Source organism: Dicentrarchus labrax, unplaced genomic scaffold (genome assembly GCF_905237075.1).
Source record: "Dicentrarchus labrax unplaced genomic scaffold, dlabrax2021, whole genome shotgun sequence".
NCBI classification, from domain to species: Eukaryota; Metazoa; Chordata; class Actinopteri; family Moronidae; genus Dicentrarchus; species Dicentrarchus labrax.
This window is the reverse complement of record NW_026136723.1, coordinates 19,078,448-19,106,088: the sequence shown is the minus strand read 5'-3', so window position 1 is coordinate 19,106,088 and position 27,641 is coordinate 19,078,448. Positions and strand designations below refer to the sequence as shown.

The window sequence follows — 27,641 nt, the reverse complement described above, 5'->3', positions numbered from 1 at the left end:
AATATGACTGGTGATGTAATTTTCTTACTTTACCTCGTAATAACTGCACATGTACATGTAAGTTAGACACTGTTTAAAATATTCCTTTACTACATACTGCATATAGTGCATATATAATCTATGATATCTTTATAGTATTTTAACACTTCCTGCACTACATCCTCTGCGCTGCTGTGTCAGACTTTAATTTCTCCCCCGGGGGATCAACAAAGGAACATTTTATCTTAATCTTAAAGGATTACAAATGCATTTTTAATTTAATCTGCACTTTAAGGGAGTGTATAAACAGTCAGATGCAGTTTATAAACACTGGGTCCTGTAGCAGTACAGTACTTCCTGCAGCCGCACTGAGTCCCCCTCACCGCCAGAGTCCTCTGTCGTCCAACCGGAGCTGCTGTACTCAAACGTAACAAGACTCCTCTGTTTGTCTCTGCAGACCTGCCCTAAACTTACAGGCCTGCTGCTGCCTCAACCAGATTAAAAGAAGTTTTACCTGGAGCCAGCTGACCGAGTGAATCTGGAGAGAAAGCGCTGCGTTTGGGTGTTTTTCTGGGGGGAAAAGTCGCGTCGCTCTCGGTAAGTTTCAGCCGCTGAACGAGCGGAAAAGCGGGCGGTGATGGTGAGTGTAGCATCCCGGCTACAGCTGCTCATACAGCCCATTAAAAATAAACAAAAGTTTGTATTTGTTGTGGTAGGATGAGGTATTAATTGTGGTTGTATCCTGCAGCACTGGGTTTGGATTAAAGTATTGTCTATAATGTAGTAATAAGTGTCTGAAGACAACACAGTGAGTGGTTTCCGGGGCGGGACCCTCCTCTGAACAACTCAACAACTTCTGAACTGAAAGTTGTTTATTTTAATTTCTGTTTTACTTTATTGATTTCCTGTAGTCAATGTGTGTCTTTGAGGAGAGGGTAGAACCTGAAGCCTGTACTGTATTATCTACCTGAGAAATTCTTTATGATAGGTTCATTAGGAATGGTAAAAGTTACTATAATAAACCTCTATAACATATCTGATAACACACTGCAAAACTACTGATATTATTACTGATATATAATAAATAGGCAACATTAACTGTAGTAAAATAACTGCCTCCTATCTTCACCCACTTGTTTTTACTTCAAATGCTGAATTATTATTATTTATTTTTCTAAAACCTGAATATTCTCAGCATGCACAGTTTGGTTTTTAAATATCTGGAGGGAGGAAGCGATGAGGGGAATTATGAGTGAATGAATTATGCAGAATATTGTCAACCCAACCCTGTCTCAGATGTAAATATAAAGTCATTTCTACAGGAGACAAAGTCAAGTATCACAGTTGGTTGAAAAGTTATAAATATAATGTCTTGTATTTGCAGTATGTACCTCAAACATCGGTCTGGTCTGGTTAGTTAAGTTAAGTTATAATAAGTTATAATAAATCAATTAACCTAATTAAGATACATGATAAAAAAACGGGGATTAATAAAGTTAAATCTTAAATGATAAATTACCTATTATAACACTTTGGCTGTCACTACAAGGATTTTCATTATTGATTAATCCAATAATTATTGCCTCTAATAATCTACAAATATTTAAATCCATAAAATGTAAATAAATCCAGTCCTTAATCCAAAAATACAGCGGAAAGCAGCAAATCCTCACATTTGAGGAGCTGAAATGAGAGAACATTTTTGCTTAATATCTTCCTTTAAAAATATTAGATTGATCAATATAACTGTATGAAAATACTGGTTATTGTGCTTTTTAACACTGATGTAAACAAGCAGGATGTCAGTCTTATAAGCCTGAACTTCCTTATCTCCACAACATGTTTACTCCCTGTGTGATGCTCTGTTGCAGGGATGCCTCTCCACAGTATTTGGCCCTTTTTTAAACTATTTTGTCGGGACTGAGATAGAGTCGGCAGTATGGGCAACGAAGGTGGCTTCGAGGACGTGTTTGTTGCTGTCATTCGCCCAAAGAATCAAGTCAGCCTGAGCTCAAAGGAGTATAGAGCCAAAGCCTATGAGGTAAATGAGTCTGTCACCAGCCAGTTAACCCACCTTTCCAGTCCAGTATTGTTAACTCAGTTGCCTCTGGTTCCTGTGTAGATCCTGCTGATTGAAGTGCCTCTGGAGGGGAAGGAGAAGAAGAGAAAGAAAGTCCTCCTGGCAACGAGGATCCAAGCAGGAGGAGACAAATCCAAATCCATATTGGATTACGTTGACGAAAAAATTAAACCCATATACAGTAACCAGGGCTTCATTGGTGAGTGTGAGACATGATATTCAAACTAATGTATCACCACTACTGACTGTCACCATGTTTCTGATCTCTACAGATCAGGAACCACTGATCAAAACACAGTTTTGGGTTTCAGGAAAGCGTGTGGTGCATATGAAGAAATTCCCCCTCGATGGGGACAATGAAGGGAAAGAGGCTTCGCTTTTTGTTGTGCCAGTCAGCGTTAAAGGTGAGCAAAGAATCTGTCTCACTACATTGATGCTCCAGATATGATTCAAGCTGTTCGTATTGTGTTTTAATATCTCATTCTGAACAGACAACAGTAAGCCTGTGTACAGCGCCGGGAGCCCGAGCTTCTACTGCTTCCAGGATATCATGCGGGTGTGCAGTGAGACCAGCGCTCACTTCTGCTCCATCACCTCCAAGATGCTTCTGGCCTTAGACAAGTGAGGATACGTCTGAAAACATATTCTCGGATTAGAGACCTTTTGGGGAAACTGAGCTGTAACTTTTGCCTCTTTGACCTCCGCAGATGGTTAGCAGAGCAGCACACCGTCCCTCACGCCATCCCCGCTCTGTTCAGACCTGCGCCCGTGGAGCGGGTGAAGACCAACGTCAGCAACCCGGCCTACGGCAGCGAGGGCAAACTGAGTGACGAGGGTCTGCACATGGGCTACACTGCCCTGGAGATCAAGAGCAAGATGATGTCCCTGGAGAAGGCAGACATGTGCATCCTCAACCCGCTTTACGGCTCCGATCTGCAGTACACCAACCGGGTGAGAGCAGAAGATCCTTTATAGATAATTAAAACAAACGTATTTTATGTAATCTACCATGGCAAATACGTTGTCTAACCCTTTCTTTGTCCTGCCTGTCTGGCCTTTTTGTTTGCAGGTGGACAAAGTTATCATCAATCCGTACTTTGGGCTCGGAGCGCCCGACTACTCCAAGATTCAGATCCCCAAGAGGGAGAAGTGGCAGCACGGTCCAAACTGTGTGACAGAAGACAAGTGAGGGGTTATTCTTACATGAAACACATTGTTTACTTCTTTACACCATGAAGTCCGATAAAGAAAATATATCAATAAAATTTTCTGCAGGGAGCGCCAGTGGGTGGACGACTTCCCCCTCCACCGCAGTGCCTGTGAAGGAGACACGGAGCTGCTCTCTAAGCTCCTAGACAGCGGTTTCTCAGTCACACAGCTGGACAGCGACCACTGGGCTCCCATTCACTACGCGTGCTGGTGAGTCCGAGAAAGTCTGAAGCATCCAAAAGTTCTCATTTGCTTTGAATTTCAGGTTTGTCCTGTTGATGAAACGTTAAGTTAAGTGGTTAAGTTTTGTTTTGGTTCCATGCAGGCACGGTAAAGTCGAGGCGACCAAGCTGTTACTGGAGAAAGGGAACTGTAATCCAAACTTGCTGAACGGTCAGCTCAGCTCCCCTCTGCACTTTGCAGCCAGAGGTGGCCACGCAGAGATAGTCCAGCTCCTGCTGCAGCACCCGGAGATCGACAGGGTACGAGACGTCACGTCACTTTGCTTTCTACCTCTTGTTCCTCCCAGAATATAATGGACGATTTGTAGCAACCCAGCTAATATTACTGACTCACCAACAACTAAAAGCCACTCCCAGATTTAATCTTGTCTCCACTTTTCTCCTATTAGCTTTCTCCGTGAATATCCTCTTATGTTGTTGATACAATGTGATGACAAATTGAATATTTGATGTTAATAAAACTGAACTTTGTGAGTTAAAACCTTGTAAATTTGACCTACAGTATGTCACTAATTTAGACAATATTTATGTGTTATGATGCACTATTTTACATCTCACAATACAGCTATAGTGGCAGACAATAACCAGTAAATATTGATGTTGACTTTCCCACCAACAGCACATAGAAGACCAGCAGAAGAGATCTCCTCTGCAAGTGTGTGAGGAGAACAAACAGAACGAATGGGAGGAGACGGTGAAGCTTCTGCAGCAAGCAAACAGCAAACCCGTGAGACTCTAACCTTGTTATTGTGTTCATATTGCAAACATGACAACACGATTTAGAAATTACACCCACATCAGCATCACCATCATGAGCCATATCAAGCTACAGCGGTAAATAATGATAAAAGCTTACAGTGATAAGAGTGATAATGTGTGTTGTAGAGGGGATTTTGCACAGATATTAAATACAGCTTCCATTATACTTTAGTCTTTTTTTAGGTTATGACATTATGTTTTAAGTCTGTTCTGACAAGACACTGTTTAATATGAAGATAAAGTTTGTTATTATTACATCTAAACATATTCAAACTCTAATTCACTGTTTCATACATGAATTTTGATGTCTCATTATGGCTGTTTTTTTAAGGTTCATATGTACGCTGTAGTGTCCCTACTGTGTATTTATCAAGGGCATAATGAATGTAAAGGAACTGTTATGTCCACATATATGAAATTAGTATAGATAGGAGGAAAAAGAGTATAAATGCTGGAGGAGTATGTAAAGAAATATGTCATTTGTTTTGAATGCTGTTAGTTTTACATATTTTTGTTGTAGTTAATGGTGCTGGCCACTAGATGGTGCTGTTTCCCTTGGTATTTGTTTATGGTATGAATGTGTGTTTCACAGTATGAAAAGGTGCGTATCTACCGCATGGACGGCTCGTATCGCTCTGTGGAGCTGAAGCACGGCAACAACACGACAGTGCAGCAGATCATGGAAGGCATGCGTCTTTCACAGGAGACCCAGCAGTACTTCACCATCTGGATCTGCTCCGAGAACCTCCGTGAGTTTACTGAAGTCACTCTCACATTCGTCCTGTAGCTGTAAAACCAACTGTGACCAACACCATGAAACTGCTCAGGCATGTTTTATCCTTGCAAAAGAAAAAAATAAATAAAGATTGCTCTAACATTTGTGTTCATTTTGTGTGTCAGACCTGCAGCTCAAGCCGTACCACAAACCTCTGCAGCATCTGCGGATCTGGACGGAGATTGTGACGGACCTGACGGTGCTAGATCCTCAGAGGGAAACACCTCAGCTGTTCCTCCGCAGGGACGTCCGGCTGCCGCTTGAAATTGAGAAAAAGGTAACTCACTTTATATTGTACAAAGAAGCTTCTTGTTTACAGCTTAGGTTTGACTGGAAATGTGGGATTGTTCCTCACTCTGCTGCTCACCGTGTTGTTCCAGGTGGAGGATCCTCTGGCCATCCTCATTCTGTTCGACGAGGCCCGTCACTGCCTCCTCAAAGGCTTCTTTCCTGCTCCAGACACCAAGCTGATCACACTGGCCAGCCTTCTCCTGCAGATCATCTACGGCAGCTATGAGAGCAAGAAGCATAAGCAAGGGTTCCTCAAGTAAAACACTTTTTCAAATCATATTTACATTAATTAATACACAGAATATTGTAAATATATGAACTGCTGCTTCATTTGGCTTGTGAAGTAAAAAGCTGCATTTCTCTGTTTTATTTTCAACAGCGAGGAAAACCTGAAATCAATTGTGCCGATATCGAAGGTGAAAAGCAAAGCGTACCACTGGACCAACAGGATTCTGCATGAATACAAAGTATGCTCAGTTTTCACTGTAAAACTTCCCCCCAGTCTTAAAATCAAAACCTACTCTTGGTTTTATTGACTCTTCTCTCTCTCTGACAGGCCCTGAGCACCAGCGAGGGGGTGAGTAAAGAGATGCACCACCTGCAGCGACTCTTCCTGCAGAATTGCTGGGACATCCCCACCTACGGAGCCGCCTTCTTCACGGGCCAGGTCTACACCAAGGCCAGCGCCAGCAACCACAAAGTTATCCGCGTCTATGTCGGGGTCAACACCAAGGGGCTGCACCTCATGAATATGGAGACCAAGGTATGTTTTTATTCTGTTTTAAACTTCAGCTATACAACAAATTGTCCCGCGTGATCTCCAAATGTAAAGCTTACTGAGTTTTAACATACATTTTCCTATAGATGAAAGGATGTGGAATATTCAGTCACTACTCGCCCTCATATATCTGAACTTCAGTAAAGTTTGTATGTAGAAAATGTAGGTCAGGAGGTCATTATTGAAAACATACCATTGAATGTTATATTCAATTACTGCCAATAGATCCTCAAACTGAACCTTTAAAGAACTTTTGCTGCACAAGCTGCTTGAACAGTTTTAATACATGTTTTGTGCTTTTGTAGGAACTGAAAACAGGACATAGTGTTCACTTCACTTAATCCTCAGACATGCCAATGGGTCAAACAGTAAAAACTTGTGCTGGGCAGCAAAGAAATGTTCAAACTCCACAGAACTTTATTTTAATTTTTAATGAAGGTTTATTGTACCAGATATGTCAGCCTGAATTTCGGGGAAAATGTGTAGAAAATGAAGCACAAAACCTGACATTTGTATTAATATTTAAACTTAACTTTATTTAAACATCATGCAACTTAAAATGAAGATTTTAAATTACACTGAATTAGCATACTGTGTGGGTAAGATGGTTTTCCAACATTAAAGCTTTGTAATGTGAAAACTATATATAAAAAGGTTCTATTTAATCGTCTGTAAGAAAGCTGAGATGAAGTGAAGTGTTAACTTACACCTGGAAGAATTTGTGATAACTGAAATTTAATTGTGGGGTTAGTTATTTCTGTAAGTCTAGTTTGGGATCAAATATCTGTTAATGATTATTGTCTGAAATTTCAACACTTAACTTATTTTTATGAATTATTTAAATGGTTTTCCTTGTTTTGTGTTTTGATGTCTCTCTTTTCTGATTGCTTTATTTGATAATTTGTTAAACCTCTGCTCTCCCAGGTCCTTCTCATCAGTTTAGAGTACAGCACATTCATGTGGCAGCTTGGACACGCTGACCAGTACTTCCAGATACACAGTGGTGACAATAAAATGAACTTCATTGTGCACACAAAACAGGTAAAAACTACTTTTAAAATGATACAATCACAAATGAAGCCCAGAGTCTCAAAACGAGTTAAAACATGCAAACACTGACTCTCTTATGTTCATTACGTCCCTACAGGCTGGCCTTATTGTGAAGCTTTTGATGAAGCTGAGTGGACAGATGACCCCAAACGACAAAGGTGTAACAGACAAATATGCATATGGCTGAAAATAAACCCACAGCTGCCAAAGATCCCAGTGCAGGTTCTTCTTACTGACTCTCATTTGACTGCAATAACTCTGGATGAAGAGCAACGTCAGCCTCTCCACAAACGCCTCATTTTTGTATATTAGGCTCACCGTTACCTTCACATTGTGCATTTTGACGAGTCGTATATTTTGATTGCATGTAAATATGTTTATTTAATGTTTTGTTTTAATAAACGGATTGATGTATGAATGAGGATGTTTGTGTTGTGATTCATATAATGGAAAATTAGACTGATGGTAAATTATAACAAGACCTATTGAGACAGATGGCTTTAAAGTGAAGGTGTGAAATAATAAAATATAAAGGAACGATGCAGATTGTTGACACTATAAAGAAATCACCTCTTCATGACGGTTAGATTTATACTCTAAAACACTTCAGGAGGGTATAAAATCACTTTTAGATCTAAAGGATGCAACAATGTAAGAAACTGATAGAAACAAAGTACCATGTCTATTAATGGCTAATATATCAGTATTTAACAAGATACTGTAGAAATAATACATTAATGACATAAATTAATGGGCATATATTTAATGTGTGGTTTATTAGGATTCATTCATTAATTATACCTAATTATAAACCTAATATTTAGAAAATACAAGTTCACACAGCTTTTTCAGGGTACTTGAATATATTATTATTATTATTTTATAGACTTGTACCTAAATTTCAAGCTCAACTTGTGCTTTTGTTGACATAAATTGTCAATTTTGCTACTTTAATTTGCCACTGTGTAAAATAACGCCAGTAATAGGAGCTGAAAGCTTTATATAATACTATTTTCTCCAATAAATGATCAATATCTTGGTATGTTTCAGTACTTCTGGGACAATATAAATAAGTGGGAACTTTTAAACACACATTTACTTATTTTAAGTTACAGAAACAACAATAAAACATTTATTTTTATAATAAATATCGATCAGAAATCCTCTTTATCGTGTTCGTCCCGCTGCTGTGACATCATATAGCAAGACATCGGTTCAGGTAGCGGCAGCCAATCACAGCGCGACTTCCTTGACGGACACGCGGTCGGCAGCCAATAGGAAGCCGCTGTCGGTCAGGCGGGGGCAGGACCAGTGCTGACAGGTAGAGATGTTGGGGGAGAAAATATCACCAGACGAGCTGCAGCCTTCAGTACGCGTCCACTCATTCACTGAGGTGTTTATTGTGGCTTCAGTGGAGCTCTGGTTGTTGTTGTAGAGGGCAGATCCGGTAACATGTCGATGCATTTGTATGAAATGAGCAGCAGACTGCTCGGAGTCACTGTCGGGAAAGTGAACGACAACCTGACCTCGGTGGTGCTGGCGGCCTCTGTCATCACTCTCACTCTGGGATATTTCTCAAAGTTGCTGCTCAAACAGTCCTCCGACAAAGATCAGGTGAGTTTGCAAAAGAGAGATTTGTTTGATAAAGTTTAAAAGCATTGTTTGTTTGTATTTATCATTTATTGTTATTATTGTTTTCTTTTTTTTTTTTTTTTGCAGAAATATCCACCTTACATACCCTCCAGCATCCCCTTCCTGGGTCATGCCATCGCGTTTGGGAAAAGTCCCATTGAATTTCTTGAAAATGCTTATGAAAAGGTAATTATTACTGTAGAGTCTATTAATTCATCTATTAATCGATTAGTCTGCAGCTGTTGTGATGATGAATCTGTGGTTTAAGTGATATTTTATTTTTAAAAAAGCCCAAATAAGTTAAATGCTCCAGCTTTTAAAATGTGAACACTGTCTGAAGTTGATATTAAATTAAATATATTTAGGTTTCAGACTGTTGGTCGGACAAAACTAAGCTATTTAAATATGTCAAACAATATATAGAGTAATAGATTAATCCGCTAATGTAGAAAATACTGGTCAGATTAATTAATAGTTGCAGCTCTATGTTACAGTTTACTCATTCAAATGATTACTTGGATGAATTTCTGAAAATAAACCTTTAACTTTCTTATTTTACCTCTCACACACACACACTGATTCACACACTGTGGTTTGTAACTGGGGGGTAAAAAAGAAGAAGTAGAAGTAGAAGAATGTGATTTAATGTCTGATTTCTTTTGTCCTCTCCTCCCCCGCTGTGCACCCACAGTACGGCCCTGTGTTCAGTTTCACCATGGTGGGGAGCACCTTCACCTACCTGCTGGGCAGCGAAGCCGCCACGCTGATGTTCAACAGCAAGAACGAGGACCTGAACGCCGAGGACGTCTACTCCAGACTGACCACTCCGGTGTTTGGCAAAGGAGTGGCCTATGATGTCCCGAACCCTGTGAGTCCACCTTAACTCTGAAATCACATTTAGTAACAAATCCAACGTGGGTTTATTGAAGATGAACCACCGCGTGTTGCAGCTGTAATACAGGATTTCTTTAACATGTTGCAGATATTTCTGGAACAGAAGAAGATGCTGAAGACCGGACTGAACATCGCTCATTTTAAGGAACACGTGAAGATCATCGAGGCAGAGACCTTAGAGTATTTTCAGAGATGGGGAGACAGTGGGGAGAGAAGTAAGATCTTCCACAAATCACTTCATTAAAATAGGAATATTAGAGATTGAACAGCTGACTTTTACTCAGACAGTTTGTCACTTAACAGATGTGTTGTGCAGCCTTATATTGAGTCTTTTTGTTGGCTGTTTCAGACCTGTTTGAGGCGTTGTCTGAGCTCATCATCCTGACGGCCAGCAGCTGCCTGCACGGGAAGGAGATCCGCAGCATGCTGAATGAGCGAGTGGCCCAGCTCTACGCCGACCTGGACGGAGGTTTCAGTCACGCTGCCTGGCTCCTGCCCGGCTGGCTGCCGCTGCCCAGCTTCAGGTAGGACTGCTGGAGGAGCCCAGGACGGACACGGACACACACACACACACACACACACACACACATCTGCCACAGGATGCTGCTGAGTCTGAATTTCAAGACCAGATTTTTCAGCTACAGTACATTTTCCAATTCCTGAACACAGACGACAATATATTATTCTAGTAGTTGTATTTAAGGTGAAAATATTAACTCAAATATAACTTTTTTTTTCTCAGGAAAAGAGACAGAGCTCACAGAGAGATCAAGAACATCTTCTTCAACGTGATTCAGAAGCGCAGGCAGTCTGGAGAGAAAGTGGACGACATCCTACAGACGCTCATCGATGCCACCTACAAGTAAGACAGCCTCAGTGTCGTTATCCAGGAACTGACGGCACGGTTTCAGTTCTAACCTCACGCTGCTGGATCATGTTTAAATGAATCGTTTGTTACATTCAGACGTGTCTCGAAAGACTTTTGACTGTTTTGTAAGATGCTGAATAAGAGAATTTTTCATGTTTTAAGGAGTTTCAGGAGTTTGTGATCTTTAAAGGAACTGAAAACACTAGCTGTACTTACTTTAATCATTCATTTAAATCTATAAGCAAAGGTTATACTGAGCTGAGAACTACTGTATCATATTTCTGACTTGGTTAACCACGTCACATGTTAATTAGACATATAAAGGAACAATTTATATTAACATTTATCATGTGATTATGGCCCTTCAACACGCCCTAAATGACTCTGTTTCCTCTTTAGAAACGGACGACCCCTGAACGATAACGAGATCGCGGGGATGCTGATCGGCCTCCTGCTGGCGGGTCAGCACACGTCCTCCACCACCAGCGCCTGGATGGGTTTCTTCCTGGCCAGAGATAAAGCTCTGCAGCAGCGCTGCTACGCGGAGCAGAAGGCTGTGTGTGGAGAAGAGCTGCCTCCTCTCGACTTCGATCAGGTGAGGATGGATTGTTTGATTGTATCGGCCGTAATTATCACAATATACAATATTATCTACATTTCTACAATGGAATTTAAGCACACTACAGACATTAAAGCTTTCCAATAACAATAATGATGTAAAAAACATGAACACAAAAACTACCTGTTTCAGCAAAACAATGCTCAGTAATTAAACTAGACACAGAACAATATGGTATCATTTCACTTGCAATTAATTAATGAAATAAGTCCCAAAGTCACAATTAAAACATGTTGTGGTTTGTTGCCTCCACCTGTGTTTTCCTACGTGATTGAGTGACAAACATTGACACTAAAAAAACATTAGTGGCTCCCCCTCCCGGTAGTAGAAATGTATGATAAGATAATATTTAAATGTGTTGTGTGCTTTAAATCAAGATACAGTTTACAGTTTAGTGCAGTTACATTGATTGTAGTCAATAATCAAACTGCAATCGTCTATACAGATTTATTACAGATTAAAATAGATCACATTTTCCTAAAATACCTGGTTTCACAACAGCTTTTCTAAGAAACTGTGATGCATGTTGAAATGTTTTTAGACATTGTCTTACAATGGGAAAGTGAAAATTGCAAAAATGGTGGCGATTATTTTTATGTAATTCATAAAAAATGTAAGTATTTACCCAGTTAAAATAAAATCACACTGTTTGGAGGGTAAATGTAAGATGTGCCTGTATCGTCTGCATCCTCACAACTAGAAACAAGGAAGAGAGAATACTAGTTGCGATCGTAACTTCCTGGAGGGACTGAATAGTCTTTAATTATTTCAGTACATGAAGAGGAAAGAGAGGAAACAGGTTATAAAGATATTTCAGGACACAGCTTGAATTAACTACTGTATGTTAGTGCAGTGATATGTAGTAGTAGAAGTGTTAAGATCAATTACAGACTTCAAATGTTTTCTGCTGTTGGTGAAAGTAATGGTTCCTTCCTAATATCCGGTCCTGGTTTCGTCCCCAGCTGAAAGATCTCGGTTTGTTGGAGCGCTGTTTGAAGGAGACTCTGCGTCTCCGCCCGCCCATCATGACCATGATGAGGATGGCTCGCTCCCCTCAGGTAAGAACATCTGGCTGCTCAACTACACTTGTTCCAGTTACAGGTCATATTCTACAAGTTTCCCCCGTTTTAATGAATACTTTATTTTTCAGTATAGTATAGAAACTGTTTTCTTTCTTCCTTATTCTCTCAGACTGCGGCAGGATACACCATCCCTGTGGGCCACCAGGTCTGCGTCTCCCCGACAGTCAACCAGCGTCTGTACGACACCTGGGCGGAGAGGATGGAGTTCAACCCTGATCGCTACCTCAACGACAACCCCGCCGCAGGGGAGAAGTTCGCATATGTGCCGTTTGGAGCCGGTAAGAAACATCTATAATTTTGTAAACAGTTTTCAGTTTAAAGTTCAATTCAGTTCCACACCTGTAAACAAATTGTTTTTTTCTTAATTTCTGCACAACAGTTATTATTTGTTGGATTTTTGTTCATTATTAAAGTTTCAGCAGTCTTTTTTTCTCACTCATCAGTAATTTTATTATTATATGTAAATAATTATCATGTTAAATGCAGTTAATTGTGCAAAAATTCAAACGTGCATTCAAATCTTTTAAAATGTAAGTGCTGTCTCAACTTGTACTTCAGTGTGCAGAATCTTTACAGTATTAGCTGTAGCTTTAAAACACATTAAATTAAATTCTGTACAAAAAAATGTTTTACTTGCAATTTCAGCGGGGAACAGACGTCTAAACAAACAAATCCAAACTGTACCTTTACTCTCTGCTCTTCAGGCCGCCATCGCTGCATCGGGGAGAACTTCGCCTATGTCCAGATCAAAACCATCTGGTCCACATTACTGCGCATGTACGACTTCGACCTGGTGGACGGATATTTCCCCACAATCAACTACACCACAATGATTCACACGCCTCACAACCCTGTCATCAGATTCAAGAGGAGGAAACAGTGAGAGACTGAAAACAGCGGAGGAGGAAATAATCAAACATCCCGAGTGTTTGAAGTGAAGCTTGAACTTCCTGGGACTTAAATTTAGGAAACTCTAGATGAATGCACTTTACTACATGTCCAACATTTTACTTTTTGTGCTTCTGTCAGTCCTTTTTTTCCCCCTGAATGTCAACATTATTACACAGAGTTTTGAAACTTGAGCACAGGTACTGATATTCAGATACAGTGTCAAGGTCAGATATACAGTGCCTTGACGGTGGGACATATTGGTTAAGTGCTTCATTCATTCGTTCTTTCCTTCTTTGGGGGCCTAGAAAATGTAATTTAGTGGGAAAACCAAGCAGAAGGTTTTAGTTCTTCCAGATCTGGGCAGGAGGGTTTAGGGGTTTTATACATTTAAATACATAGAACCCCCCCCACTAAAAAAAGCAATATTTTAAGTGATATTGCATTAAATGCACTGATTTGGAACAAAAACAGCTCCTACTGTAAATGACTGTGATCCCTCTGCTGCACAGGGAGTCTGTGAAGCTGTTTGCGAGAGGCCAGAAAATCTTAAAAAAACACTAAGGAGGTCATGGCTGCAGATTCTGCAGTCTGTATCGTTGCACATTTGAGGAGATAAACAGAGTAAACTTTAAATTAAAAGGTGCCCTGTGCTAATTAGGAGCTGGACCTCGTTAAATTAACGAGCACTGACTGATGTTTTGTGTGAAGTTTCACTGCTTAAGCTGTGTTGTTGTTAATAACCGTAATTCCTTCTTTCAATAAAGAAACTTTTAAGAAACACTGTCAACACTTCATCTGTATTTAATGACTGTTTTCATACGGAAACCTTCATTATCTTTGTACTAATGCCTGTTAACAGTGTGTAAAGATCATTTATCTTGTAAAAAGTAACTTCGTCTCTCAAAGGTTTTATGTTTCTATGTACAAAAGAAGAAAGATACACAATTCTTTCAAATAATGTAATCCTCTTTATTTCAGTTTTTGACAAAATACCCAGAAAATTCAAAGCTCCTACACTTTACAAAAATACGTTCTCTACAAATGTCCTCTGTAGTCTGTCTGGCCTAAACAAAACACAGTGTAGTGTAGAATATCCAGTAGCAGCCTCCTTAACAGTAAACCCAAACATTCTCTACATAACGCTCCACCCATACAACACAAACATATAAATTAATCACAAGGTCTTAAATTAGCATTAGACAAATATACATGATTGTAGTCCATCCACAACAAAGAGGCAGATTAAATTACAAACATAGCTGTTTTTCAAGTGCTGGCGACAAAAAAGCCTGAATACAACATGTCGTACACTGATAAAAAAATGTGTTTTGGTCCACATGGAAAGATACAGTCCACACCAGACTAATAGAAAACAGCAGAGCGCTCAGCACGAGAAAAGGCAACTGAGTTTCTTCAAGCCAAAGTTAACTCGACGGCATCTATCTTCTCAAGCCAAAGTGCAAGTGAGCATATGAAGAAGCACCTGCAGAGAAAATAAAAGTTTAGTCAATTTGTAAAAGACTTTATAGAGTTAAAAAACACAACAGCTTGAAATATCGGTACACTGATGAAGCAAACACATCCTGATTGAAGTTTAAAGTTTTGCCCACCAGTTACAAACTGCAATTAAGTGTAAAACAATATCTTGTGTCTATATAATATCTTGCATCCCGGTAACATCCAACATCACAGCCCTCAGTTCATGTTGTTTACAACACTGCTATCTAGAGGTTGAGGATTAAATACAAAAAACACCTTACAACTGGAAAAACTAATAATAAAACATTTAATATTTGAAAAAAAAACATTTCACTTTCTCTTTAATTTGAATAAGTCAGATGGCTCAAGTATCAGATGATGTTACACACCGCCACTATAAAAGCCAGTATACAGAATACAGTATTAACTAACTAAGAGTACAGAAGTGGGCTGTACAGGTGTGTTTTACCTGATGTCACACTACCCAGCCTCCTCTGCAGAGCCTCCAGTCTGGAGATGTAGTCAGTGAGCGCTCGGTCGGGGTCGTAGCTCTGCAGGTGGGAACAGGTGAGAGCTCCGTGGTCTCCAGCCATGTGAAACCTACACAACACGGACACAACAGACATCGACCTTCAATTTAAATAATATGGTCAAAAAAGATATACATTAACGTATACGATGATTATTTTTGACATTTTACAGACTACTCTAGATAACCTACTTGGGGAAATGACTGTTAGATTATTTGACATATATAACAGTAACTATTAGTCACAGCCCTATTTTATGTTGCACCTGTGGTGTGTGGAGGAGACGCCCGATCTGGGAGATTCACGTCCACTTCGCCCCCTGCTGCTGGAGACTCCTCCTCCTCCTCCACTCCCCCTTTCTCTGCACATCTCCACACTGCCCGGGTGAAGATAAGGTGAGTCTCGCACCTCTGTACCTGAGAGAGATGAAGAAAGATTTACTGAGCATCACTTCTAACATGATATATGATATATGATATATGTGATGTTACGTTTTGGTTACCTAATGTCTGTCCTCCTCCATTCTTGTTGACGCTGCAGGAGGTTGTGGAGCTCATCCCCGTCGCCTTGTGCCAGCGCTTGACCAGGAAACGCATTCTGAACAGAAAATATGTATGCTTTAGTTTAATAAAATAAGAGAATGTAATCTCTATGAATGCATATACATCTGTTCTTAAAGTGACATTAGCAGAGCACTGGCTGCCTACCTGGACAGGGCAATAGAGACGCGAACGGCAGAGCGGAAGCGCATCAGTCCCCGGCGGCGCTGGCTGTGGGAGTCCAGGTTGGAAAGCGACGGCCGGCCACCCATTCTTGAGAGGAGCGACAGCGTGGCTTCCTCACACTCCTGGAAGCCACCCAGCAGTAACAGCAGGTACTTCTTCTGGTAGATCAGCGCTTTGCGGAAGCTTTCTGACCTCAAGTACTTCCCATACATCCTCTGAAGTCAAAGAAAGGATTGAAATGATGAAGTCTGTTATTACAGTTAACTGACTACAAACTCCTCGGATACGAGTTTAGAATTAGTGTGTTTTTATCTGACCTTCAGTGCAGCATTGTCAGCCTCAGGTCCAGTTATCTCTCGCAGTGTTTCGGTCCTGATCTCCCCCCTGAGTCGGGCCACCTGAGCCTGGGCCAGATGTAAAGCCTTCTCCAGGCGGACCTTCTCTCTCGACCAAGCCTCACGTTCCTGGGAATGCAGCATTCCTGACGAGTCCACTTTCGACACTCCTCTCCTGCTGCTGAACTGTGGGAGGAAATGAAATAAGGAAATTTAGTTCAAGTCTTCGGCATGCAAGCTGAAAACAAAGAAAACAAAACATCTATGATCTCTGGTACACAGTTATATTGACTATATTTTCCTGTCGTGTACTCACAGTGTCACCAGATCCCAGTCCAGCCTGCCGGTAGCGTCGCAGCTCGTCCTCCAAGCGGAGCGTGTGGTTCCTCAGATCGTTCTTCTCTTCGGTCAGACGGCTGACAAAACCTGTCAGCTCGGCGTTCTGCCTCAGCAGCCGCTCCGTCAGGGAGTTGGAGGAGCTGGAGGAGCCTCCTGCCAGCAGGGAAACACTCTGCGGGAAACAAACAATCACAGCAGTCACAACCATGTGTGGCTCATATTAGGAGCTCAACAGATAACAGACGTACGGACAAATAAACAAACAGTTGAGCTCATCAGAAGTAGAGTACGTAGAAGTTAAACCATCAAAGCAAACAGTTTCTGACCTCGGGGACGGAGGGTAGACCTGGGGATTGCTGCAGCATAGTGATGACCTCATCAACATTGGACTGCACCCAGGATAACTCTTCACTGTCGACCTCTGCAGTCAGCCTGTACTCAACATGTACAGATAAACAATCAGTTCATTCCCATAAGGCTACATTCCTCATACATTTATGGATTCTGCAGTCACATGATCTATTGTTATTATAAAAACGCTGATTATAGCCGCTGTGATTACCTCCCAGTAGTCTTGCTCGCCATGCCACGGATCTTCGAGGATACAAGGTGGAGTTTGCCCAGGATCTTGTCGACTGTGCGCCAAGGACCTTGGTGCGGTCCACTGGTGTGGCTGGTTGGTGAGACCTCCTGGTGGGGTGACGTGCTGAAGCTCGCTGACTGACCATTTCCACTCTTCTGCTGGAACACCCAGTCTTTGGTGCGGTCGGTGGACTCACTGTGCCAGACCGCCTTCTGTTAACATAATAACAACAGAGCACAACAACAAAGCACGATTAAAGAAATGACTAAAAAAGGATTTATTAGGAGTGTTTGTTGCTGGTTGCTGATACTCACAGTGTGGCCATCAGCCTGCAGAGGTCCACTCCCCTCCTTCCCTCCTCTCTGCCCTCCTAACTGGTTCAACCTCTCCTCCAGTCTCTCTTTCTCTTCTTCGAGACTCTTCCTCCTCTCCATCTCTCTCTCCAGCTGCTCCTGGGCCTCTGACATTTGTGATTCGAGTCTCTCGAGCTGGGCCCGAGCCTCCAGCAGCGCCTCCTGATCCCGTCTCGACCTCTGACTCGCTAAATTCAGCTCCTCCTCTTTTCGTACCACCTCCAACTTCTGGGCCTCCACCTGACTGAGGAGATGCACCACCTGGAGAAGAGAGATGAGGATAAAATACAGACTTTAAGATAAAAATTATTTTACTAATGTGGATAGATGTTAGCTTTAGCTTCAGCTTTAAAGAGTTTAAGTAGTAAGAAGGTAAAATAATAATACCTGTGCATGTTTGTCATCCATGTCTCTCTGCAGTCTTTCTAGCAGACTCCTATCCTCCTCCGGCCCCCTCCAATCGCCTTCGACCCGTTGCTCATTGGAGGTACCGCTGTCTAAGGACACGGCGCCGGTCCGCAGCTCCCTCTCCCTCCCCAGTGCGGTGCTCATCTCCTGGGCCTTGGCTCGCTCTGTCTCAAGCTGGACCTGGAGCTCCTGGAGGCGGCTGTGGAAGCTCAAGCGGTCCTGTTCAGACTGCTGGGAGAGCTGAGAGGAGGCCTGGCGCTCCTGATCCAGGGTCAGGGTCAGCTGGGCCACACGGCTCTTCTGCTCCCCCAGAGTGAGGTGCAGGTCCTTAGAGAAAAGGGAAATACTTACTTTTATGACTTATATTTATATTTTACCTCTTTAGTAATACTAATCATGGATCATGAGACTAAATATTACATTACTTATTTTAAATTACATTTCGGTAATCTAATAGTTTAAAGTTTGTAGTATTTTTATGTGTTATATGTTTTTAAATATATATATATTTTTTAATTACAGAGATTCTTCCATGTACCACTAGATGGAGTTCATGTACATACCATAGTATAAGATGCCATACAGTATAAAAGTAAAACAAGTAAAAAGTGAATTATAGTTCTATATACACCTCATAAATTACTGCATTCACTGTCTATCTGAAGCTATTGAAGACCCCCAATCAATAGTTAGGCTTTTAAATTTAGATTAAAGAACATAATTAATTAAAAAGGCACCTGCCTAAAGGCTCTTACCTCCAGTTCTTCTTGTTTACTCTCCTCGTCTCTCCCCATTCGACACTTCTCCTTCTCCATGGTCCACTGAAGATCTCTGCTTCTCTTCCTCTCCTCTGTCAGCTGGTCGTTCAGTGTGTCAACCTCAGCAGCCTTCTGCGATACCTCTGCCCTGTTGACAGATATAATAATGAGACAAGAGGTCATATTTAGTATAACCTCCTTTCTCTCCTCATATTTACTATCTATACGCAACCTGAAATATTGTATCTAGTTGTAAATAGTATTTTGAACAAAGCCTTTAAAACACATCAAGTCTCACTAATCACTACAATACCGTTATAGAACATCTGTATGAAGTATTTTTACTGTAGTAGTTACTGAAGTGTATCCAGGTGTGTTGGATACACGTCTGTGAACAAACTTCGTGTCTAACCTGAGTGTGTCCAGCTCTTTGAGGTGTTTGTGCTGAGCCTTGAGCGTCGTCTCCAGCTCCAGTTTGGTCTGGGACAGTTCGCCTTTCAGCTCCTCCACCAGCAGCCTGTCGGCCTCCGCTGCTCCATCAGCTCCTCCTCCCTCCCTCTGCTCCTTCATACTACATTCACTGCCCAGCGACACAGCAGGCTGGGCACCTGAAAGACAACGATAAGAAAACATCAATATCAGGACGTCTTCCCACTCGATTATGAATATGATGTGAGTAGCAGAGTGAGAGGAAGTTTCAAGGGATTTTTCTTTTTAACTGGTTCACCTTGATAAAGTCGCTCTAGTTGACCACGGAGCTGATGGATCTCAGAGATGAGACTGGACCTGTCCACAGTGTGGAGCGAACCCATCGCCTCTCTGTGGTGGGAGTCCTGCATCAGGATCACAAACACAACATCTGTTTGGTTTCTGACCAGCACAAATTATTATTAAAGGAGAGCAAAGACAAGAGAAGGTTGTTTCTGTCCAGTAATGTACAGATTTTTGTCATCTCTTGAGTAAAAGCTAGACACTAAAATAATGTCATTATCAATCACTGAGTAGTGTTAATGACAGCACTTAAAAACACATAGGTCACACTTTTGTTACTGTGTGCAGCAAACTGTTGTGTGTAGTGAAAACAACTAACAGCCTTCAATAATTCTTTATTCCTAAACAGAGCTCGACCACAAGTTTGCCTTTGGAATAGTTTACCTCTTATTATTAGATTTACATTTTTGTAAATTCTTCTTGTTTGTTACTTTCCTGCTTTTAATGTAAAGCATTTTGCAACTTTTTTTAAAAAAAATACTATATAAATAAATCTTAACTTACTTCTAGAAGAGGCAACTGACTGGATTTAAACAATACTAAATATTACATTTTGTCAGGTAAAATCTTTCATAAATTACTACAGCCAAATGTCTTCTTCTTACAGCAACTGTACATTTAAATTGGCCTTTCCACTCACTTCAGGTGTACAAAAACAAACACTAAGAAGTAATCTTAATTTGGAGTTAATTCAGAGCCAGATTACAGATTCAGTTGTTATTTCTGACCTGTTCAGCCAGTCTGCGCTCCAGCTGATTGAGGTGGATGATGGCATCGCTGGTGTCCAGCAGATCCAACTGGCTGTAGAGTGCGCTCTTCAGCACGCTGCGCTCCCTCGTAAACACCTGCCGCACTGCATCCAGAAGCTCGGCACGCCAATCCACGCTGCCTGGCGTCTGTAGCAAGTCAGACACACACACAGATGAAGACACAAAACTTACAGTGGAGGACATTTAAATCTTCTTTTGCTTTAAACTGTGAAGCTTCTGACTGGCTGAGCTCTGTCAAACAGTTAGTAGTGTTATGTCCCTCTACCTGTGTTTCTCTGTGTGTCTGCATCTGGGTGATGAGGCCTTTGAGAGACTCCACAGTTGCCAGTAAGGCGTCTCTTTCCTTCACCCAGCCTGGGACATTGAACTGGCTGCTCGCCTCGCCTTCAGGGAGAGGGAGCTCTGACAGAGAGAGCACCTGCATGCCCTCCTGATGAACCTCACGGAGCAACGTCTAAATAGACAAACACCACACAGAAATGTTGTTGGGTTTACCATCTTCCATTTAATGCTTATACATACAGTATGCAAGCACAGAAACAAAACATAATTTATCTTAAGATCACATATGGTAACCCTGCACCTCACACAGCTCGTCAATATATTGTGTCTCAACTAATTTTAATACATTTGTATATATCAACATTTTATTAGCTCGAGGACAATGTTTCTAATAAGTTGTACCTTGATCCGGTCAGGCAGCGGATCATCAGTCTCTCTCCTGGCGCCCTCTGGAGTGGTCCTGTACTCCTGCTGCAAGTTTGGGAGGTCAAATCCAGTCCGCTGGCTGTAGTCTGAGCTGCTGTCTGCAAGAGGACAAATACAAAAGTATACACTTAAAAAAACTGGTTCAGGTAATTTCAAGTCTGTCTTGAAAGGACCAATGTGTATGATTCAGTGACATCTAGCTGTGAAGTTGCTGCAACCAACTGAATACTGCTCGCGTTCCAAGCGAGAGCCAGTGTTTGGTTCGTCTGTTGTGAGCTACTGCAACAACATGGTGGACTCAACACGGCAGAAGAGCTGCCTCTGTAGATAAAAACGGCTCGTTCTGAGGTGACGAAAATGAAACGATTCTTATTTTCAGGTGATTATACACTAATACAAATCTATTCATGGATTCATGGACATATTATATTCTATTTTTGCCAATAGAGCCTCCTAAATGTGACACAGTGGACTTTTAAATACAATACTGATGTGCCCATGTGTGCGTCCTAGTTGCTGTAACAATTACATAAACTGGAGGGTCAGCGTATCCCCTGCTTTCACACAGCAGCATCACAGCATGACAATGATTACCAATGCTAAAGGAAATTAACATTAGCTGTCATGACAAACTATTTTAAGCTTTGGAAAGTGTTTTATGTAGAGCAAAAAAAAAACCCAACTAAATCCCCTTCAGCTCTATTGCCACATAAAGTAGAAATACACTGAGGCAGAATAGCTGAGCAGACTACCCTCTCAGGGCTGAGTTGTTTATAACTCTCAGGTTATTTCTGTAAACTGTTTGTTTCAGCAAAACCTAGAAAAGCACGAGAGGAATACTGGAGTAAAACATTAAATCATTGTCAAAAACAATGATTAAATTGAGAGATTGTGCTGCATCTATGTGTTGTATCTTACCACTTGTGTAGCCATCTTTGAACTGCGATGCAGGACGGTCTTGTCTTGAGGAAGGAGCCTAGAAAAGATCAAACATGATTCAGATCCTTCTTCTACTGTATTAATCAAAATGATAATACAACAGCAGTAATCTTTGCACATCATCAGTGTGTAACACCTTCAAATCATTAAACTACTGAACATTTCATGAAAAGCTGATAAGAGCTGAAACAATTAACTAGGTAGGCGCCTTAATTAGTCATTTCACATCGATATTGATTTGATTTATCAAATTAAAAGTGGTAAACATTTCCTGGTTTCAGCTTTTAAAATGAGGATTTGCTACTTTTCTCTTTTTTCTATCATTGTACATTGAATATTTTTGGATTTTGTTTGGACAAAATGAGCAATTTAAGATTTGATTTTGCAAACTCTTTTTTAATTAAACTAATTAGACAAACTGATAATAAAACTAATCCCTAGTTGCAGCCCTAAATACAGACCTGATTTCTGATTCCCACAGCATCTAATACATGTTTTATCAACCATCATGTCCTTCAATATGTCTGTAGGAGAAGTATCTTTTACATTTTAGCCATTATGCTTCTTTAAATATGATTTGCAATTTATTGACAAAACTTAAACCACAGCATGAATCAAATACCTTCAAAATCCTTAATAATAATAATACATTTGTAAGTAATGTTTTGTGGAAAAGGGACAACCTTTTCCTGCCCTCACCTCTGTAGAGCGCAGCTTGTCAATGATGGCCTTGAGGGTCTTGCACTCATCTTCCAGAACCTGCGTGTCCCTACGAAGGCTCTCGCTCTCTGAAATATGCCGAGCCTCCATGTCCAGGATCTCCGCTGCGTGGAGCTCCTGCATTTGTACAATCTTCTCCTGGAACTCTCCGATCACCTCCTCCATCTCGTCTTTGGTTGGAGACTTGCTTTCTGGACCGAGGTCGGACATTTGGAGAGGTTCGGTCTGCGTGAACGAGTCCGTCACAGCCGAGTGTTGCTGCTCAGAGCCGCTGTTCAGCCGAGCGCTGTGAGACCTGTTAGAGGACTGGCTAGAAGGGGCAGAGTTTTTCCTGGAGAGAGATGGTTTATCTTTGGCACTGCTTCCCTTGCCAGCCGGCTGTTTGCCTCCTTTCCTTTTAGGTTGGGTGGTGGAGGAGGAAGACGCAGAGGAGAGGGGCTGAGGAGACGGAGAGGGAGAGGGGGAGGGAGAAGGAGATGGAGGACTGGAATCAGCGGTCTTCATCAAAGCTGTCCGTACCTCCTGGAGCTCCTCTCTGAGCTTAGAAATGGAGAGCTCACGGACGTGTAGTTCGTCCTGTAGTTTCTCATTGTGCTGCCTGTAGCTGTTGAGTTCTTCTTTGGTGGTATCCACATTCTGTCTCACCTCCTGGAGCTCCTCTTTGAGTTTAGAAATGGAAACTTCACGGACTTGGAGGTCCTCCTGAAGTTTCTCATTATGCTGCCTGTAGCAGTTGAGTTCTTCTTTGGTGGAAGCCGCATCGTTCCTCACCCCCTGAAGCTCCTGCTGAAGCTCGGACACGCTGACTCTGTCTTCTTCTGCTTTTACCTTGAGGATGATTGAGCAGGTGGTCAGATACTATACACACAGCCAGGTAGCATAAATTAAAGACGATTTCATAAAAAACAACAAATTATCAGTTTTAGAGACAAACAAATGCACTGATATTACTATACAGCATAATTCAGGTAAAATATTTCTGACTTACTTGGAAAAGTTCTCCTTTAAGGTGAGCAATGGTCATTTCCCGCTCCTTTAAAAACACAATTGCATGTAATTAAAATGTAAATAAGTAGAAAATTACATAAATATACATAGTGAACAGATATTTAACTTCGAATTACATAAAACAGTTTAATGGACTTTAAGTGTGTTCTGGCGGACAGTTAGATGTTACAACTGTCTGCAACTGTTAGCATAGACTGAAAATAGTAGGAAACCTCTAGCTCTATCTGAACAAACACAATCCACCTACCAGCACTTCTAAAGCTCACTAATTAACACATATCTTGTTTGTTTAATCTGTAAAAATGTCATATTGTGGTTGTGGAAAATATCAAAAAAGTGTATTTCACAAAATGTTGAACTATTCCTTTAAATGTCTGATTAAGTCAAATCATCAAATTAAGTGAAAATGACAATATTTTGATAGAAAACAGGTAAAAACATAAAGAAATACATGTTTTTGCAATATTGAGGTTTCTACAGATGAATTTCACTGAACTCAGAATATTATTATTAAGATTTTAAACTGGTTTTGTACCTGCAGCAGCTCCTGTAGCTTCTCCAAGCTCTCCCTGCAGCTGTTCAGCTCCTCTTTGGTGGCGGCTGCATCATTCTGAGCCTCCATTAATTCCTCTCGGAGCTCAGACACCTTCGTCTCCTCGCTGGCTACGGACGACACCTAAAGTGACACAATTTAAAATATTAGCCAAAGGAAGATTTTGTTTAGTTTACAGACAATCTGAACAACAAAGGATCAAATATTTCTTCCTACCTTTTGAAGTTGATCCTGTAGTCTCTCTATTGTGAGCACTTTTTCCTAGAAAGAAAATCACATGTTCGTCATTCTCACCAAACAAGAGAAATACTCTCAGAAGTATGAACACTAAGAGGCAGTCACATACTTGGAGCTCCTCCTGAAGTCTGCTGCAGCTCTCCTTGTAGCTGTCCAACTGCTCTTTGGTGGCCGCGGCCTCGTCTCTGACCTCCTGCAACTCCTGAAGAACCTCTGACACAGACGGCTGGTCGTCAGCAGAGGAGGCCTGATAAAAAGATTAAAAGATTACAAAGAACTGCCTACGACTTGATTACAATGTCTTCGCTGGGTTTTCACTGGTTAACCATTAATAAGGGTTCAGACAGAGTTAAAAAAACGGCTCCAATATAAGTTCCATTCAGTACAGTAGTACAATAGTGTAAATATCGGCTTATGTTCGTCATTTTTGGACGAAAAAAATAAAATGTCTTCAAAGGATTATATCACTAATATTATTATTTTACACATTATTTTTACACATTTTCCACAATAAAGACATTTCATATGTATGAGCGCTAAAATAAAATATGTCATTTTCATCGTGTTTTATTTATATTACAGACAAAATTTACCTAAATGTCTAGCTCCGTGAAACCTTCTATCACAGATTCTGTCTCCTTATATATACACAAATAATAAGCTAAGATACCAAGATTGGAAAGGACGTTTGTCTGTGCTCTTTATAGGCTTGTTGAGAGTTATATGAGAAGATCAATACCACTTTAATGTCTGCACATTAAACATGAAGCTACAACCAGTAGCCGGTTAGCTTAGCTTAGCTTAGCATAAAGACTGGAATCAGCTGTCCAGGTTCTATCCAAAGGTAACAAAATCTGCCTACCTAAAAACATCAAATTGCGGTTTTAGAGGGGTTGTCACAACACCTTTTTCACTACGGACCAACTCTTACCCCCACAGCTGGTGATGTCCTTTGGTGCGGTCTGGTCTTCATCTGACTGAGCAGATCCATGAGCACAGACAGCCTCCTCTCGTACTCCAACACCTCTTCCTCAGAGCTGGAGAGCAGCTGCTTCTGGAGCTCCTGGTCTTTCTGCATCCCGCTGAGTCCCACCTCCAGCTCCCGAAGCCTCTGGGTCAGATGGACCACCTTCCCTGTGGGAACTTGTCTCGCTTGACTAATTCCACTGAAGTCCATTTGGGGAATACCAAAGTCACCAAAGTCATAGACATGTGGTTCCACGTCTGGCTCCACATGTGGCTCGGCATGTCTCTGCTCGTTCTGGTCTTCTTTGGACTTCCCTTGTGACCGCTGTTGCTCAAAGGCCTCCAGCGTGGCCTGGCTGACGAGCGCTTCAGCCACTTTCTCACTCAGATTTTTCTCCAGTTTAGAGACTTTCTGTTGGAGACTCTCCACCTCGCTTTGTGTTTGCTCCACAAGGAGGCGACAGCGGCTCAGCTCGCAGTCCTTTTCATTGACCACGTCCTCAAGCTCCCGAATGCGGAGGTCAAGCTCTTCCACTCTGGATGTTGCACTCTGCTCTAAAGCTTGTACTTGAGCCTGCATGACTACAAGGCCTGCAGTTTTCTCTCTGAGAGCTTCTTCCAGTTCTGCCTCTGAGTTGTCCAGTTTTTCTGTTTCGGCTAAAGCTTCAGCGTTCTCTTTCAAGCGCAGATATATCTCCAGCAGCTTAGTGTGCTCTGTTTTGAGCATATCGAGCTCTTTGGTGGCCATGTCCATTCTCTGCTTCATTTCATCATATTCCTCTGTACTTGGCCCCCATTCGCTGCTCTCTAACTCAGCCTTGGTGTCCTCGTCTTCCTCTGAAGCCTGCTTCTGTTCGATATTGGCCAGTTCCTGCTGAAGTTTGTCTATGACTGCATTCAGTTGGTCAAGCTCCTCCTCATTATTCCTCTTCAAGCGTTCTTGTTCGCTCCGAAGGCACTCTACCTGGGACTCCAGGTCTTTAATCAGCTCATCCCTCTCATCAATTTCCTTAAGAGAAACACACAAACATTATCAAAACCATAAAAATATTAGATTTGATGGATGTCCATAGCAATCCCACTATTTGGATAAACCTCTGAGTCCCTGCTTTGCTTAGAGAAATTCTTTGAGTCAAAGAAAATGTAGTTTTCATTGACTTTTGTATTAAAAATGATTGATTTGTAAAAAGTCTTTAGAGACTCAGAGGTTTAATAAGCCACCTCACATGAGCAAATGATCACCTCACAACAGACGATGGTACTGTGGAACTACTTACCAAGACAAAACAAGCAAAAAACAACCCCAAAAAAACGAATGGAGGTAACAAAAATGAAAGCGTACATGAAACCAGAAAACACACACAGTGATGCACTACCACGGAGCTATGCGTATTCGAAATAGACTTATTCTATTTCGTATATGCATATTGCGTTACCTTGTTATCAGAGGCTGTTTCCATGTGTTGGAGCTTAGTGATCTGTTCATTAAGAAGTGCTATTTCCCTGTCCTTCTCCTCCATCACCTTTAAAAGTCAGAGATTATAATGTGATGGCTATTAATGAACACGTTACGCGAAAGTCCACTCAGTGTCAGCCTTGTGGCAGACTACTGAAAGCACACTGATCGAGTCAAAGAAGAAATGTGCCGACAGCGGCGGTGAGTCTTGCATGTCAGAATAACGACCAAAAAAACCTTAAAAAAGAAAATATCTAATCCAAAGTGGTTTTGCACTTTGTGAGCAGAAATATTAATGTTTTATGGACATTTCTTTAGTATATGCATTATGTAGTTGTTTCTTTACAACTGATGGAAGCAGCTTTCCATTGTGTAAATATGCCCGACCTTTGTTGTATTTTTGCAGTTAAAGTAGAAGCTTATCTGGCAATGTCACACATATCACATCAGCAAACAGTTTTAAAGTCAGCAGCAACTGGTTTATCTCTTTAGTACAACAGTTACAATAACTGAGAATACAAGTGTAAGGTAAAACATTGTTTAGCACAATATGTAGCCAGCGTCTGTCTTCACAATCTTAGGTACAGATACTCATAGTAAGATAAATGTTTTTTTAAAGGTACAGTGAAATGTTGTTTTGTTTACCTGGAGCATGCTATCCCTTGTTTCTAGGTATTGCTCCTGGCTGCTGATCTCCTTCCTCTGGATCTCCAGCTGCATGTGAAGCTGCTGTACCTCCTCACTCTTGTTCTCCAGCTCCTCTCTAAACTGCTCCAGCTGCTCTTCCAGGTTACAGATCTGAAGTGACAGATGTAAACATGAGAAACACCTTAGAGGAGACAGCACAAGACTGC

General features: G+C 41.3%; 3 protein-coding genes across 8 annotated transcripts in view; 2 read left to right on the top strand and 1 right to left on the bottom strand.

Annotated features, from left to right (window-relative positions):
* Positions 1–426: 426 nt before the first annotated feature.
* Positions 427–7,581, top strand: krit1 (KRIT1 ankyrin repeat containing). Of its 3 annotated transcripts, none has more exons than XM_051390438.1 (17): positions 427–576; positions 1,851–2,020; positions 2,102–2,258; positions 2,371–2,463; positions 2,551–2,680; positions 2,767–3,010; positions 3,129–3,244; positions 3,335–3,478; positions 3,594–3,750; positions 4,130–4,237; positions 4,862–5,018; positions 5,170–5,321; positions 5,425–5,591; positions 5,715–5,802; positions 5,892–6,098; positions 7,038–7,154; positions 7,261–7,581. In XM_051390438.1, the coding sequence occupies exons 2-17, from the start codon at positions 1,919–1,921 to the stop codon at positions 7,348–7,350; spliced, it is 2,229 nt and encodes a 742-aa protein (XP_051246398.1). In that variant the 5' UTR covers positions 427–576; positions 1,851–1,918; the 3' UTR covers positions 7,351–7,581. The 3 variants fall into 3 exon arrangements, with proteins under 3 accessions (XP_051246398.1, XP_051246397.1, XP_051246399.1); XM_051390437.1 differs by having other exon boundaries at positions 2,332–2,463; XM_051390439.1 differs by lacking the exons at positions 427–576; positions 1,851–2,020 and having other exon boundaries at positions 2,136–2,258; positions 2,358–2,463.
* A 907-nt stretch (positions 7,582–8,488) lies between these two features.
* On the top strand, positions 8,489–13,927 carry LOC127358327 (lanosterol 14-alpha demethylase). The gene is made up of 10 exons (XM_051391331.1): positions 8,489–8,777; positions 8,883–8,981; positions 9,487–9,663; positions 9,778–9,904; positions 10,039–10,213; positions 10,432–10,551; positions 10,957–11,152; positions 12,139–12,234; positions 12,368–12,536; positions 12,963–13,927. Exons 1-10 carry the CDS (start codon positions 8,616–8,618, stop codon positions 13,139–13,141), a joined length of 1,500 nt encoding a protein of 499 aa, XP_051247291.1. The 5' UTR covers positions 8,489–8,615; the 3' UTR covers positions 13,142–13,927.
* A 167-nt stretch (positions 13,928–14,094) lies between these two features.
* akap9 (A kinase (PRKA) anchor protein 9) overlaps positions 14,095–27,641 on the bottom strand; it is a 64,642-nt gene continuing 51,095 nt past the window's right edge. For 3 of the 4 annotated variants that reach the window (XM_051391323.1, XM_051391324.1, XM_051391325.1), the window contains 26 exons: positions 27,433–27,585; positions 26,768–26,854; positions 25,297–26,340; positions 24,475–24,612; positions 24,345–24,389; positions 24,111–24,251; positions 23,556–23,600; positions 22,547–23,395; positions 21,827–21,884; positions 20,885–21,006; positions 20,466–20,654; positions 20,159–20,326; positions 19,387–19,492; positions 19,072–19,267; positions 18,657–18,807; positions 17,881–18,228; positions 17,455–17,754; positions 17,120–17,352; positions 16,884–16,989; positions 16,535–16,729; positions 16,201–16,404; positions 15,866–16,098; positions 15,661–15,755; positions 15,424–15,574; positions 15,098–15,228; positions 14,095–14,632 (listed from right to left, as the gene is read on the bottom strand). In XM_051391323.1, coding sequence (XP_051247283.1) covers positions 14,589–14,632; positions 15,098–15,228; positions 15,424–15,574; positions 15,661–15,755; positions 15,866–16,098; positions 16,201–16,404; positions 16,535–16,729; positions 16,884–16,989; positions 17,120–17,352; positions 17,455–17,754; positions 17,881–18,228; positions 18,657–18,807; positions 19,072–19,267; positions 19,387–19,492; positions 20,159–20,326; positions 20,466–20,654; positions 20,885–21,006; positions 21,827–21,884; positions 22,547–23,395; positions 23,556–23,600; positions 24,111–24,251; positions 24,345–24,389; positions 24,475–24,612; positions 25,297–26,340; positions 26,768–26,854; positions 27,433–27,585 — 5,532 coding nt within the window. In that variant the 3' untranslated portion in view covers positions 14,095–14,588. The remainder of the gene's footprint in view (positions 14,633–15,097; positions 15,229–15,423; positions 15,575–15,660; positions 15,756–15,865; positions 16,099–16,200; positions 16,405–16,534; positions 16,730–16,883; positions 16,990–17,119; positions 17,353–17,454; positions 17,755–17,880; positions 18,229–18,656; positions 18,808–19,071; positions 19,268–19,386; positions 19,493–20,158; positions 20,327–20,465; positions 20,655–20,884; positions 21,007–21,826; positions 21,885–22,546; positions 23,396–23,555; positions 23,601–24,110; positions 24,252–24,344; positions 24,390–24,474; positions 24,613–25,296; positions 26,341–26,767; positions 26,855–27,432; positions 27,586–27,641) is intronic. The other variant, XM_051391326.1, reaches the window with a different exon arrangement.